Source organism: Rhinoraja longicauda, chromosome 3 (assembly GCF_053455715.1).
Source record: "Rhinoraja longicauda isolate Sanriku21f chromosome 3, sRhiLon1.1, whole genome shotgun sequence".
Lineage (NCBI taxonomy): Eukaryota > Metazoa > Chordata > Chondrichthyes > Rajiformes > Arhynchobatidae > Rhinoraja > Rhinoraja longicauda.
Genome location: NC_135955.1, coordinates 28,103,281 through 28,119,172, shown reverse-complemented (window position 1 = coordinate 28,119,172; position 15,892 = coordinate 28,103,281). Strand labels below are relative to the sequence as shown.

The window sequence follows — 15,892 nt, the reverse complement described above, 5'->3', positions numbered from 1 at the left end:
GGTGGCGGCCTCTGTGGCAGCAACCCAGGCACTTCCCGGTGTCCACACCAACTATGAGACGCCCCACCTTCCCCAGCGCCAGCCCCTTCCCGCCCGCGTCACCGCACGGCCTGTCCAGGGAGAGAGAGCGGCGAGGGAGAGAGAGCGGCGAGGGAGAAAGAGCGGCGAGGGAGAGAGCGGCGAGAGAGAGAGTGGCTGCCTTACAGATACATAATAAATAGTCGCAAATATACTTTTTTTTCCCCAAATCATCCCACGGGCCGGATTGGACCCCTTCGCCGGCCGGATGCGGCCCGCGGGCTGGTAGTTTGTCACCCCTGCTCTAAACTAAACTAAACAAAGAAACAACTAGTCATATGACTCATTCGCAGTTTGACCTAAAAGTCTGATGCGTCTGTGGACGAGCCTTTTGGGACCAGTGACCACTGTTCTTTGAGCTTAAAAATAGTTAAGGATTAAGAGGGGGAGATTGGGCAACAAGATGAAATTCTGAATTGGGGTAATGCTAACTGTTTTATGGTATTAGACAGGAACTTGCTCAAGTTGATTGGAGTAGGGTGTTTGCAGTCTGGAAAGCGTGATGACAATAGTTCATGGCATGCATATTCCTGTGGGAGTGAAGGGCAAGGCAGATGGGAGTAAGGAAGCTTGGGTGATGAAAGAAGTTGAAGACTAGGTCAAGAAAAAAGAGGCATGAAACGGTTATAGGCAGCTGGGATCAAGTGTATCCCTCGACGAGTTTTAGGAACTGAGCAACTTAAGAAAGAAATCAGAAGGACAAAAGGGAGCAGAAGACATATCAGGCAGATAATATTAAGGAAAATCCAAGGAGATTCTATAAGTACATTAAGGGAAAGAGGGTAACTAGAAAGAGAAAGTAGCCACCTTCAGAAATCAAAGGGGTCAACTCTGTGTAGGGGTGCAGTTAGGTGGGCAAGGTCCTCAATGAGTATTTCTTCTGTTTTCTGAGAAAGACGTGAAAACTGGGGAACTTGGGATAATTACTGGAAATGTCTTGAGGAGGGTCCTTCTTACGGTCGAAGAGGTGCAAAACATCCTAAGGCGTTTGAGGGCAAGCAAATCTACCGGCCCTGTTCCGATGTCGTTGTGAAAAGCTAGAAAAGAAATATATGAATCATTAGGCATGGGTGAGGTGCCGGAGGCCAATGTTTTCCCCCTTTTTAAGAAGGGCTGCAAGGAGAAGCCTGGGGACTATAGACCAGTGAGTCTAACATCTGTGGTGGGCAAGTTACTGGAGACTATTCTGCGGGATAAGATATAAATGGTAGCGCAGCGGTAGAGTTGCTGCTTTACAGCGAATGCAGCGCCGGAGACTCAGGTTCGATCCTGACTACGGGTGCTGCACTGTAAGGAGTTTGTACGTTCTCCCCGTGACCTGCGTGGGTTTTCTCCGAGATCTTCGGTTTCCTCCCACACTCCAAAGACGTACAGGTATGTAGGTTAATTGGCTGGGTAAATGTAAAAATTGTCCCTAGTGGGTGTAGGATAGTGTTAATGTACGGGGATCGCTGGGCGGCACGGACTTGGAGGGCCGAATAGGCCTGTTTCCGGCTGTATATATATGATATGATATGATGATATGATATGAAATGCATTTAGATAGGCAGGGACTGATTAGGGATAGTCAGCATGTTTTTTTTACATGGGAGATTATGTCCGACAATTCTGATTGAGTTTTTTGAAGAAGGAACCAAAATGGTTGATCAGGGCAAAGCAGTAGATGTTGTCTGTATAAACATTAGCAAGGCATTTGATAAGGTTCCGCAGGGTAAGCAGCTCTGGATCCAGAGAGAGCCAGCCGATTGGATAGAGAATTGGCTTTGTGGAAGGAAGCAGTGGGTGGAGGTGGAAGTTTGTTTATGGACTGAAGCCTGTGACTTGTGGTCTGCCTCAGGGACTGGTGCCCATTACTGTTTGTGCTTCATATCAACAATTTGGATGAGAATGTGCAAGGCATGATTATTGAGTTTGCAGATGACACCAAAATGTGTATTATCATTGATAGCGAAGATGGTTTTCAAAAATTACAGCAGGATCTTGATCAGCTGGGCAAGTGGGCTGAGGAATAGTTAATGAAGTGTAATGTAGATAAGTGCGAGATGTTGCATTTTGGGAAGTCAAACCAGGGCAGGACCTACATAGTGAATGGCAGAGCTCTGGGGAGTGTTGTGGAGTAGAAGGATCTAGGAGCTCAGGTGCATAGTTCCTTGAAAGTGCTGTCACAGGCAGATTGGGTGGTCAAGAAAAAGTTCGGTACATTGGCCTTTATCAGTATTAGGTATAGAAGTTGGGATGTTACAGATGTACAAAGACATTTGTACAAATGCTATATTTGGAGTATTGCGTTCAGTTTTGGTCACCCTTTTATAGGAAGGATGTTGTTTAGCTGGAAAGAGTGCAGAGATTTATAACAATGTTGCCAGGATTTGAAGGCCTGAGCTATATGGAGAGGTTGAGCAGGCTAGGACTTTAATCCTTGGAGCGTGGTAGGATGAGGGGTGGTCTTAAAGAGGTGTATACGATCATGAGTGGAATAGGGGAATCAAGAACAGTTTAAGTTGAGAAGGGAAAGATTTTTAATAGTAACCCGAGGGGCAACTTTTTCACACAGGGGTTGGTTGGTGTATGGAACGAGCTGCCAGAGGAGATAGTAGAAGCAGGTCAGCATGGGCAAGTTGGGCCAAAGAACCAGTTTCTGTGATGTATGACTTTGACTCAACACTGTGAAGCTGAAATGCCCAGATGTGAAGTACCACCAGTTGCTTCTTGATGGTAACTGGCTGCTCATAGACCACTGACTGGCGACCCAGCTAAGAAATAGAACCAATTCAAACAGATGGTGGTTGTCAGCAAAAGTGCTGGACCTAAGCAGCAAGTTTATCAGGACTGGTCTGACAAGAACAATGATGAGATCAACAAACGACTAAAAGAAAAACGCAACGTCTTTGTCGTGGCAAAATGATGTAACCTCATCAAAGAAAAAGGGCTTCAAATGTTTCCAGAGAGAACTCAATAAAAAGCAGGACAATTGGAGAACTCAATAAAAAGCAGGACAATTGGTGGGATACAAGGCAGGTGAGATCCAGCACAACAGTGACTCAAGGAACTCAAAGGAGCTTCTCATTTGGGTAAAAGTTATTTACAGACCACAAAGCTCAGTCTCGCTCCATTCTTTTCTTCAGATGGCACTAGCTTGTTCAAAGACAAAGGAAATATCATTGTGCATTGGAGGGACCATTTCTACATTCTCCTTAACAGGCCTTCTGCTGTTAACCCTGCAGCCCAGGGATTAATCCTACAGAAGTCTATTATTATCCTCTTAACAATTTACCACATCTGCAGCAAAAAAAAGTATAGATTTTCAAAATCTGAAATAAGAACAGAAAAGGGCTGTAGATAGCGGGTCTTTCGGCATCTGTAGAGAGAGAGAATTAACATTTTAGGTCGCTAGCCATTAGAATTTCAGCATCTTCAAGGATAGTTTTGGAATGGAGATTTTATAACTGTAAGCTAATGATTGAATAATATGTGTCTCTCTTCCTTACAAAAGAGAAAAGGATGACCTGACAATGTTTTAATTTTAAAGGGATCCAACAAAATATACATAGGGAAGATCATTAGTGTTAAATGTTATGTCTTTTTGTCACTTCATACATGCTGAGTATCATAGACACCAATATATTCAACTTTTACTTCACTGCATTTCTTTGTTTTGTATCATCAGAAAAATCTGCAAATTTAGAAATTGTGCCCCGAATACCGAAATTCAAATCATTAATTTTTCAAGAAAAGGAGTAGTTCTTGTTTCGTCCTCTGGGGAACTCCTTTGTACTCTTCTCACCAGTTCGATAAACAATTATTCACTAAGATTCTTTTCCTGTTACACTCCTCCCAACCCTTCCGAATTTGGCGGAAAGTTTACGCTTTCTTATTTCATTTCAGCCATTCCGATTTTGCCTCACATCAAAACAATCGGTAATTGCAATTTGTCAATTCAGTCGCTAGGGGTTCCGCAAGAAATCGCCCGCGCCCTGGAAGTTTCCCCGAAAATGTGGCACCTAGGCTGGGCAAGGCAGCCAATCTCGACCTCATTGGGACTTCCATGGCCAATTTGTCAATTCAGCCGCTAGAGGTCGCTAGGGGTTCCGCGAGGAAGTCTCCCCGAAAATGTGGCACCTAGGCTGGGCAAGGCAGCCAATCTCAACCTCATCGGGACTTCCACGGCCGATCGGTGGGTTGAATTTGCAACCTGCGGCCGGGGCTCTGGAACTCCAGCCCAGCTGAAGCCAGCACATCTTCCCCATAGCCGTCTTCCTTGGCCAGCAGGATAAACCAGCAAAGATCTGGAACCAAGATTGCCAGAAAATCAGTGGTGGAACTGTAATGAGTAAATATTAAATTTAAGTGCAAGATTATATAACTACTTAATTAAGACGGGGTTAAAATATAAAACACATCAGCAAAGCCAATTACCACCTTTTTGGGCTGATTATCAATTAATGTGCAAATTTACTTCAACAAGTGCTTCCGTATGCTTAGTCGAGTCGCATATATCAACTCTTTCTTCATAACTTAGTCATGCATTTTATGAGCATTGTTCTTTTATTCAATACCAAGAGAACTGGTATTGAGGAAAAAGCAAAATAGAAAAAACAATACAAAACATTTTTTTCTTTTGTTGCAAAAAGTATCTCTGTTCAATAACCTTTCTATAAATAGCAGAATATGCTCATGATTGGCCTGACATTGTAAATGTAGTCCAAGAACTTCAGACTGGTGGAAATAATAGTTGTTTTTCACACATGAATGTAGCGCAACGCATATGCGCATTTGGCGTGCTTACTTTTTTTTTTGCTGAAAAGTTGCATTACGTGCCATATTATGAATTTTGATGAAAAATTCTGACTTTTGGACAATTTTGGAAAATTATGAATTTGTAAAATCAAATGTTGGGAAGTCTGCTCTTGCTATTTTCTAACTGCACTACCACAGCCTTTTTCGTTGTACATGTACAATGTCAGGCCTATCATGAGTATATTCTGCTTCAATCTGATGACAAGCCTAAGATGTGATGTTCTATCAAATGTTTACACTGCCAATTACATAATAATAATTTTAAAACATAATTATCCATCCAGATCATGCCAGTTGTAGTGGAGCTATGAGAGTTCCTTCAGCCATCCCAAAAAGTCCTGGGAACAGAACACTCGATGGTCTGTTCTAATGCTTCAACTCTCCAATCTTTTGAGTGTGTATTTTCAAGACTGAAACAGATGCTTCCTACTGTTGCCTCAGTATGCCAAGTTACAATGGGCATTCAGTGGATGTGCACAGTGGGTGGGAACAGAGCCAGATTAATCCCTTTCTGTTGCTGTAATTGGAATGACTTTGTGGGAATCAATATTACAAGAAGGAATTGTTGTTGAAAATTTATAACCAGAAAATACATACTTTTCAGGTGAGGCATAGGTTCACTTGCAGCTCCTCCAACCTCATCTACTGTATCCGCTGTTCCAAGTGTCAACTCCTGTATATCGGCGAGACCAGGTGCAGGCTCGGCGATCGTTTTGCTGAACACCTCCACTCACCTTAACCTACCTGATCTCCCTTGCTCAGCACTTCAACACCCATTCCCAATCTGGCCTTTCTGTCCTGAGCATCCTCCATGGTTAGAGTGAGGCCAGCGCAAATTGGAGGAACAGCACCTCATATTTCGCTTGGGTAGCTTGCACCCCAGAGGTATGAACATAGGCTTCTCTAATTTCAAATAGCCCGTGCTTTCCCTCTCTCCATCCCTTCCCAGTTTTCCCACCCGTCTTATTGTCTCTGACTACATTCTATCTCTGTCCCGCCCACTCCCATGACATCAATCTGAAGAAGGGTCTCGACCAGAAACTTCACTCATACCTTCTCTCCAGAGATGCTGTCTGTCCCACTGAGTAACTCCAGCATTTTATGTCTACCTTCGATTTAAACCAGCATCTGCAGTTCTTTCCTACACAAAGACATAAATACTTACCCAAGATAAAGATCCTTCCTTACGATTGTGAATCCGTGATCGTATATCGGAATGGGGATATCTGAAGAAGGGTCTTGACCCAAAACGTCACCCATTCCTTCTCTCCAGAGATGCTGCCTGTCCTGCTGAGTTATTCCAGTATTTTGTGTCTACCATCGACAACGCCAACTAGATCTTTAAGTTTACCGATGATACCACTACTGTGGGCCGGATGAACAACAATGATGAGACAGAGTATGGGGAAGAAACATGGAACCTTGCTTCACGGTGTCAGAGCAATAACCTCCCTCTTAATGCCAGCAATTCGTATATCAGAATTTTCAGTGAAAGGAGTGGATGCCACAGCGAGTTTACATTACTAAATTTGCACCTTGCTGCGGTTCACATTCTTGGTAAGAAGTTTCCATTGAACATCTTATGGATATGTTGGTATTTATTCCTTTCTTTTGGGCACTCGCCCAAAAGGAAAGATATCGCCTTCAAATATCGCATTGAGCTGTTCCTTTTTTTAAAGACGTGTTATTGGTTAACCCTCCTCCTCTGTTCTAGCGAAAATAAATTTTGCTTTTTTAATCTTTCTTATAGTTAAAACATTGTTATTCTGAAGTTATTCAGGTAACTATTGTAACATTAACACAGTAATGTTTCTTGTTTCCCAGAGGCTAAACGCTATCGTGCTTGAAGGTGTATGCAAAAGATGTAAGGAAGTGTTGGAATGGAAAATAAAATATAGCAAGTATAAGCCACTTAGTCAGTCTCGGAGATGGTAAGTTAAAAGATAACCTTTCCAATAAAACTTTACAAATGCATATCAATAACAACCATTTCCAATTGTGCGGTGCCTTTAGCATAGCAAAAGGTGGACAAACCAGGGCAGGTAGGGCCTGGGGAATGTTGTAGAATGGACAGTCTGAGGGAGTATTATATTGTTTGTGAACAGAAAGAAATTATTTTCCTTGGCAGTGAGGTCAGTAACATGGGGGAATATCTCGAATCTATGACTGTCTCCTGTACTGTAAATTCCTATGATTCTCTTCCTATATGCATGATGACTTCCATAACATTGCTGAGTGGCTTGAGCAAGGATTTCAAAATCAGAATCAGAATAACCTTTATTGTCATCCAAAAAAACAAGTCTTGGTAGTGCTGCTGGAATTTATAGACAGAATATTTCCCTCCTGGTGATTATTTCCATTGTTTTTATCCCATATCTGATTGGGTGTTTAATATTTGACCATGCATTTGATCTCTTTGCATGATGTTGTATGCATGCTCATTTCAGTTCTGGGCACATTGTTAGTCTATCTCAGCTTCATGTTGCTGCTTTAGGAGAGGATGCAAGCTTGGACCACTCTCACGTTATCCATTGTCCCACTCGGGCTACGCTTTTTATCAATGCATTGGTGTAAATGTTTGAAGACTGATTCAGATTGACCTGATATACAATTTTGCAATGGTCGGTAAAATAGTAGAGGAAATAATTTTCAAATCTTCAGTACTCGCATACGAGAAGGAGAGTAAAGGAACTTGCCTAGATGGATACCGCTCCATAGGTGCTCAAGAAGCTCAATATGACCCAAACAGTCTGCTTGATATGCACCCTATTATTACCCTTACTGTGTGCTTCCTCATCACTAGTTCTCTGTGCTGCAATGTGTACCACCAACAAAATTTACTTCAGCAACTTAGCAAGCCTTCTTTAAAGTGAGAATTGAAAATAAGTAGGAATGTCACCACCTTGCATGTTTGCCACCATCTAACACATTATCCTGCTTTCAAAATCATTGGATCTAAATTCTGAAACTTCCAATTTTAGGTAACTTCTAACACCCTGCCCCCACCCTCTCCTTTCTTCCCCCTTCTCCACACCCTTTCTCTCCCCCACTCCCCTGTGGCCTGCCTGAACTCATTACCTATTTCTTCCCATCCCCGCCACCTTCATTCTTTCCTCTGGCTTCACAATTCACAACTGTTTAATCCTTGTGTCTCACACCTTCTGTTTATACATCTCTGGCATTTGCCCTGCGCCTACTTTCTTCAAGCTTTCTTTCTCTCTCACCGCCTCCCCAAAAATCAGTCTATAAAGGGTCCTGACCTGAAATGCTGCCTATCCATGTTCTCCTGGGATGCTGCCTGACCTGAATTTCTCCAGCATTTTGTGTCTTGTTTTCTGAAACTTCATGCCTGATAGCACCTGGCCCAAATGGACCACCGTAGTTCATGCAGGCTGCTCACTACCATATTCTCGGTGACAACCAACAGTGAGTAATACGTGCTGGACTTGTGTGAAGCTTTCATCATATTATTGAATAAATAATAAATAAGCAGATGTTGAAGAATGAAATACAGTTCAATTTGGGTTTTCATTGTGGTGGTAGCAAGGCAGTGATTGACTCTTTCACAGTTAGGTAGCAAAATCCTTGGTGTACTTGGGTGCGTTTGAAATAATGCCATCAATGCATTTAAGAGGATGGTTCAGCAGGTGTAGGCTGTGATCCTCCCACAGGTGCTGCCGCTGGGATTGTCTTTTCTTCACTGGGCCATTGAGCAGTGCAGTGGCAAGCATCGCCTCCAAGGGTAGCTGGAACAGGATCAGCCACAGCAGCAGAGACCTGGACACCAGGTAGCCCACAAGGGGCACGCAGATGGTTATCTTCCTGGATTTCTCATCTCCCAGCCTGGCCAGGGTGAAGGTGAAGACCAGAGGGGTGATTCCCAGCAGCAGGTTGTTGTACAAGTAAAACCGAGAGATGCAGGCTTGCCTCTTGCCCTGGCTGCCGGCTGCAGTGGAGTTGCAGCGCTCCTGGGTCACCATCAGTAGTGTGGTGTCGAAGAATTCCCCCGCGACCTGGTGGAGGGCCACGGCGATCTCCACGAAGGAGGACAACCTTCCACACATCTTCCCCAATGTCCACTGCACGCTTCACCCCCTCTCCCCTCCCCTCCTGTGCTTCTGAATTCACCGTCACACGGATCCGGAAAGACACCCAGCGCCGAGGAGAAGCACTTCCCTGATCTTTACCATAGAGTTACACTCCCTGTCGGTCAGAATCGACCCAAATGCCGCAATTCAGCCGAGCCATCCCGCCCAACCTGTCCGACCGGTTTCTAAGATGCAGATACAAAGCTGTCCACTGTCTGCTCTCTCTCCCTGCATTAGCAGACAATACAATACAATACAATACAATATATCTTTATTGTCATTGTACCCAGGGGTACAACGAGATTGGGAATGCGCCTCCCATACGATGCAATAATTTAATTAATTTAAACAACAACAACCCAACGAAACTAATTGTAACAGTTTTAAGACAGAATAAAGTGCAAGTAGATCTGTGCTGGATCACTGTGCGATGTGACCATCCGGCTCAGCAGGACCGGTTCATAGCAGCTATGGCCCTGGGGATGAAGCTGTTCCTGAGTCTGGAGGTGCGGGCGTAGAAGGCCTTGTATCGTCTGCCCGATGGAAGGAGTTCGAACAGACTGTTGCAGGGGTGTGAAGAGTCTTTGTGGATGCTGGTGGCTTTTCTGAGGCATCGTGTGTTGTAGACGTGGGATGCAATGTGATCACCAATCCCAACAGATCCCTGCGATCTGGCACAAGAGGGGCTTCAGAAACACGTGTACCTTGTCGCGATTATTATGTTTCCCATTACTGGGGGAAATACAAATTTAGGATCAGTAAATTCAGCGGTTAATTCAGGTACACCGACTTTACCTGAATTTGATGAGAATTTGCGAAGCCAACAGAATTGATTCATTTAAGTCAAAGTATTTGGGGGAAAGGTTATGGTGATAAAGTCAGGTGCAGTGGGGTGGGAGTAGTTCATAAATCGCAGGAGCAGAACTAGGCCATTCAGCCCATCGAATCTACTCCGCTGTGCAATTATGCTGATCCATCTATCCCCCACTCTCCTGTCTTCTCCCTGTAACCTTTGACACCCTTACTGATCAAGTATCTGTCAATTTCCGCTTTAAAAATACCAAAAGACTTGGCCTCTACAGCCGCCAGTGGCAGTGAATTCCACAGATTTGCCACTCTCAGGCTAAAGAAATTCCTCCTCATCGTCTTGCTAAAGGTACGTCCTTTTATTCTGAGGCTGCGCCCTCTGGCGCTAGATTCTCCCACGAGTCGGTTTGTCTGTAGCATTTACCTGCTTCAGTGATGCATTTCAAATGTTACTTCTGCTGAAGCAAACTGGACCAAGTGTTGAGTACAACTTGCTATCAATACTTGTTGGGGACCAAGATCTTGCTAAGTTTTTTACAAAACCTAAGGACCACTTTATTTAGAATACTGTGCACAGTTCTCATCTCTACACCCAAAAGCAGTCATGTGGGGAAGGATGTAGGAGAAAAAAAATTTGAGCGGAGAGGTTAGAGTAAGTCAGGGGAGTGGAAAATTTGAGGCGGTTGATGTTCCACCGGCAATTGGAAATGAAAAGGTCTAATGAAGGTAGATGGCCATCCGGGGGAGTCCAAGAGGAGGGGGTTCTTGTTGGAGACGGGTTTTTTTGAGGGGAGAGAGTAAGAGTGGGAAATTGTGGCAGGTGATGGTCTCAACCCGAAACATCACCCATTCCTTCACTCCCGAGATGCTGCCTGACCGGCTGAGTTACTCCAGCGTTTTTTGTCGAATCATGTGGGGAAGATTGGTTGCGGGGATGAGGTGAGATTGGCTTAAACTGCCTGAGACACTTAATATTCTGAGTGGGATAGAGAAGATGGGTGCTGAAACATTGTTTCCTAAAGCTGGGTACATCTAGAGTTAAGGGCCATGTCCCAAGGGGTTGATTATTTAGGGGTGAGATAAGGAGAAAATAGTCTGGTGAATCTTTGGTGTAAAGTTCAAGCTCAAGAGAGATTTGGAAGCTAAAAGTTTGGAAAAAGTGGGAATTGAGTTGGGACCTGGAGGCACAGGAACAGGTCTGACTAAATGAAAGAGCAGGCTTGGGAGTTGGCAAGGCTTACTCCATTGCCTATTACTTATATTTTAAAATTCTTATTAAGTAATCCTGCATAATGAAAATGAAGCTGTGGAACATAATAATAAATTCTCTCACCAATTGTAGCTTTTTGGTAATTAGAGGTAAATTTTATAGACAGTATTTAGAATTTGAAGATTATGATATTTTGGGGGAGGTAAACATAAATTTTTTTTAAGCTGATAGGTGACTGAGTAGCAGGGGGGCCATTAACCTTGGGCTATCAGGAGAACATTAAACGGGGCAATAGGGATGTTTAGACTCTACCACAACATGGAGTAGTTGCCACAGGTGGATCTTAAGGCCGAGGATGCAGCTCCATTTAAATGCTAGAAAAGGAAATGGGCATGGATAAGATGTATAGCCACAGTCTTCCCCATGATAGGGGAGTCTGAAACTAGAGGGTATAGATTTAAACTGTGCGGGGAAAGATTTAAAAAGGACCTTGAGAGCCAGCTTTTTCACGCAGGTTGATGGCTATGCGGACTGAGCTGCCAGAGGAAATGGTAACAGCGGGTACATTTACGACATCTGAAAGACATGTGGGTTGGTACATGGATAGACAAAATGTGGAGTGATATGGTCCAGGTATGAGCAAGTAGGACTACTTTAGTAAGGCAACTTTGTCAGTAAGCATGAGTTGGGCCGAAGGGCCTTTCACCATGGTGTGTAGGTGGCGCTGCGGTAGAGTTGCTGCTTTACAGCGCCAGAGTCCCTGATTCGATCCTGACTACGGGTGTTATCTGTACGGAGTTTGTACATTTCCCCCGTGACCACGTGGGTTTTTTCCGGCTGCTCCGGTTTCCTACCACATTCCAAAAGCATACAATTTTATTGGGGAGGGGAGGAGGGGGGAGGAGAGGGTGCTGCATCAATGCAGGAGATGTTTGGGCCCAACGGGTCCACTTGGTCTAGTAGTTGACTAAAATAGTTACCAGCAATTTTGTGCACTAAGTGCCTACATGGAGCGTACTTGCAATGGACAGTGCTTTCAAATTGTACACAACACCCATTTAACCTTTGCACATGCAAAATTCTTGCATACATAGTTTTAACCAAGAAGTCGTAATCTGGTCTGTGTAATGAAACTATCAGGACCAGAGAATGAAGTATCCATCTTTCAGCAGGAAGGTACTTTCTGTAATTCCATCATTGTTGATTGTCACCCCATCCTTGCTACTGGTGTCTTCAGCACCACACTATCATATGCCCAATTAAACCCCTCATCATTAGCTAATCCACCCATTTCCTGGCCAGACCATCTGTCTCATGTGATACTTCAAACCCCAACCACTTTCTCCCCTAATCCTGATCTTATCTAATTTGATCTTTTCTTTAATTTGTTTTCCTCCATGATTTCTGCTTCGGAAGACCCTTTGTGTACAAACTCTCTTCATTCATTATGGGATAACAGGCCTCTCAGCAAAGTAATCCAGATAGATACAAAATGATGGAGTAACTCAGCATGTCAAGCTTCATCTTTGAGCAGAGAGATTCCACTGAAGCAGATAGGATGGACTAATGAATACGCAGAGAAAGGAGGCAATTGGAGGTCGAAAGCAAGTGAGACAGATTCCAAACCCAGGTCCACCTATTGTGCTGCCCTCTTGTAAAGGAAACAAATAAATAAACGTTCACAATTTTTCACACATAATATGAATTCACATATAGGACTCAATAAACACAAGAGCAAGATTAAGCAAAGCCAGATTTTATTGCAACATTGTCCTGCATAGTGATATACATCTTTGATACTCCATTGGAGTTCTCCTTATAAAAATACCGAGCCAATATTCACTTTAAAATATATTTATAATTCCATAAAGTTTAGGCATTGTTTGAGTAGCTACATAATAAAAGTTCATAACAACAGATCTAGAAAATAAAGTTTCAATACTTTGGCATTACCAACAGAAAAGAAAATCTGCACTGATCCAACCAATGTGCTGCGCCAATTATGTCAACGAGTCAATGGGAATATGTTGGAGATTCTGGTCAAACAGGAGCTTATCAGTTTGACTGACAGAGGATTGCTTTTGTTTCAGTGGCCAATATCACACGATAACACCCTGCTTCATCACATATGTCCAACCTCATCTCAAAAACGTTTAAGTGATCACACAAATCCTACATATCAGATTTATCATAAATTTGTAGCATTTACCCTATACTGTTACAAAACACACTACTTTATTACATATACCACACATTATAACTTATACCCTAATTATTGTCAAAAATATCCAATGTTGTTACATATACACTGCACATTAATGCAATTTATATCATAACAGGTCATGTTTTAGCAAATACATCACTTCATGTAGCACTTATATTTTTCAATTTAACACTTTTGCTCGGACATATACCCAAACCTCATGGCACAGTTATTGGTGTGCATGTCTACAAATTGTCTTGTTATATAACTTGCCCACAAACTAATTTATCACTTATGCAGAATAATACTACAAATTGAGCCATCAACATGGCTTATATGCATCCACATCCCTGTTATAAAATATTGAATACATTATAAAAACAAAAATGCTGGAAATACTGTGGGAAGAGAAACAGAATTCATATTTAGAGTTGAGGACTGAAGCCTGACCTGCTGGGCATGTCCTCCTGCCCTGTGTTTCACATCTCCTGAATTCTCCATCTGTGTTCTTTTGTAAATGTTCTCACTCTCTGACTGCTGCCATTCACTCGCTGACCAGATAACATTGTTTACCACTTGTTCCTACGCCCACCCCAGCTGTACTCTACAATGGACATCTCCACTCTTCCTGTAGATGATTGAGCTTTCTTCTACTTCCCAATTCAAACAAAGGTCTGCATCCTGGAATGTGAACCATTTTACATCCCACAGATGTAACATTTTATATTTTACTTTAGTTTTCCAGCATCTGCAGTTATTTTTGACTGCCACTGTATCTGCTATACCATCCTTTACTATCATTGCCCTCAGGCTAACAGACTAACTCCATTAGGATTGATGCCCAACCTTATCAATCACCCCGCACCCTAATTCCTTCCCGCTGTAGTGCAAACTTTGTAGGTGGGAGTTGAATTACACCATAAGCACATGTCTATCTCTCTGGTTCATATAAAAGAGAGAAATTGCATTAAAGTTAACAGGATGGGATAAGATTTCTCAGAGGAACGGGAAGACTTGCTGTTAGAATATGGGAAGCACTGCCACATAGAGGCAGTTGAGGCAACTGGCTTCGGTGTATTCAAAGAGAGTGTGTATATGGTGATAAAGCTGATATGAAGTACAGTGTGGAGTGGGTGGGGGAGAGACACAAGAGACTGCAGTGCTGGAATCTTGAGCTACAAACAAATTGCTGGAGGAACTCAGTGGGCCAGGTAGCTTCTGTGCAGGGCACAAATGCCCCCCCCCCGGACTAGTGGATCGTGGCCTGTTTATGTGCGTTAATGTCTGCCTAATTCAGTGGTATAGCAGAGGTATGTCTCCCGAGGAAGAGCAGGCACAAATTTCACTCCTACTGGCAGTGGTGTGGATGCTCAGATAGAATCACAATTCTTCTCTTCTTCTGGCGAATTATATCCCCGAACAGGAGTGGGGGAATTTGATTTAAACTTGTAGTCCTTTCTCTTAACTGATGGGGGTGAATTTTAGGGGAGGATATACAACAAAACATAAATAATGAAATGGAGGGGATAATGAGTAATCGATGAGATTTCAAACACCACCCCTCCCCCCAAAGAAACACCAAACTGAGTGACCTGTTTCAATGCTGATGATTTGATATAATCTCATCACTTATTATGACACGGAAGGACATGTGGCTATTCAGAGCCATGTTGGTTTCCAGAAGAATGACCCCTTTATCCCCATTCACCTTCCTTATTACCCTGCACTTACCTATATACTAAAACTCTTGTTTGTTTGTTTGTTCCTGAACTACAGCCAAAACGGGACACGATAGCGTGACAATTTTAGGCCCACCTTACTCACCGTCGTCCCGGGGTCCTATGGAGGAAGTTTCATTGAAATCGACGTTATATTTTTAAAGTCATTCACAATTTAAAGTTTTAAAACCGCGCATGTGCAGTTGGGGCCCCCGTTGATCGAATACTACGTAAGATGGCCGTCGCATGCGCAGAAGAAACGCGTCCGCACCTGCGCAGTTGGGGCCCATTGATCTCGGGTACGAGCATGGCTCGGCCGCCAGTCCCTTGGGGGCAGGAGAGCCAGGCCTGGTGCTGGGGGAAGCAGCCGGAGCCTGGGCCTGGACGTGACCGGTTAACTCACATACATTCTCACACACATTGATCCACACACATGAATAGGAGTAAAACAAATCAAGAACGTGTAAGAAACTGCAAGATACATATGCAGATATCTGAATATATTCTGTTGTTGTCAGGGGGGGTTCATCATTAATAAGTGAAGTCAAACTGCAGGTGTAAAGTTTACTCCTTTATCGTGCTTCAGCCTATGCTTATATTGTTCTACCTACACTCATCACATGCACATAAAGGGGCAGAAGACTGCGTAGCATAAAGTCTCTTTACTGGCACAGATCATTCCTATGGGCTAGTGATGTATGACACTCTAAATGGAGGATTAATGGATTTGTTTTATTGTACCGAGGAGTTAAAGGAAGCTACATTTCAGAAAAACTGTCAGCTCCGATCATTGTAAATCTCCCCGGTGTGGGACGAATAAAGGAATATATTATTAAATAAAGGAATATATATTATTATGCAATAGATTCCCTCCCACTTCCCAGAGAGGTGCCTGTAGGTTAACTGTCGACTGCAAATGACCCCCAGTGTTGGTGGGTGACAAAAGAGTTGAGGGGCATGTCTGAGAGTGAATAGGGTGCTGGGAAATAAG

The 15,892-nt window shown here is 43.3% G+C and overlaps 1 protein-coding gene across 2 annotated transcripts in view; it reads left to right on the top strand.

Moving 5' to 3' along the window:
* The window catches only part of c3h9orf85 (chromosome 3 C9orf85 homolog), a 32,070-nt gene that overhangs the window by 5,025 nt on the left and 11,153 nt on the right, over positions 1-15,892 (top strand). For both annotated transcript variants that reach the window (XM_078396896.1, XM_078396895.1), the window contains exon 2: positions 6,700-6,806. In XM_078396896.1, the coding sequence (XP_078253022.1) occupies positions 6,700-6,806 (107 nt within the window). The remainder of the gene's footprint in view (positions 1-6,699; positions 6,807-15,892) is intronic.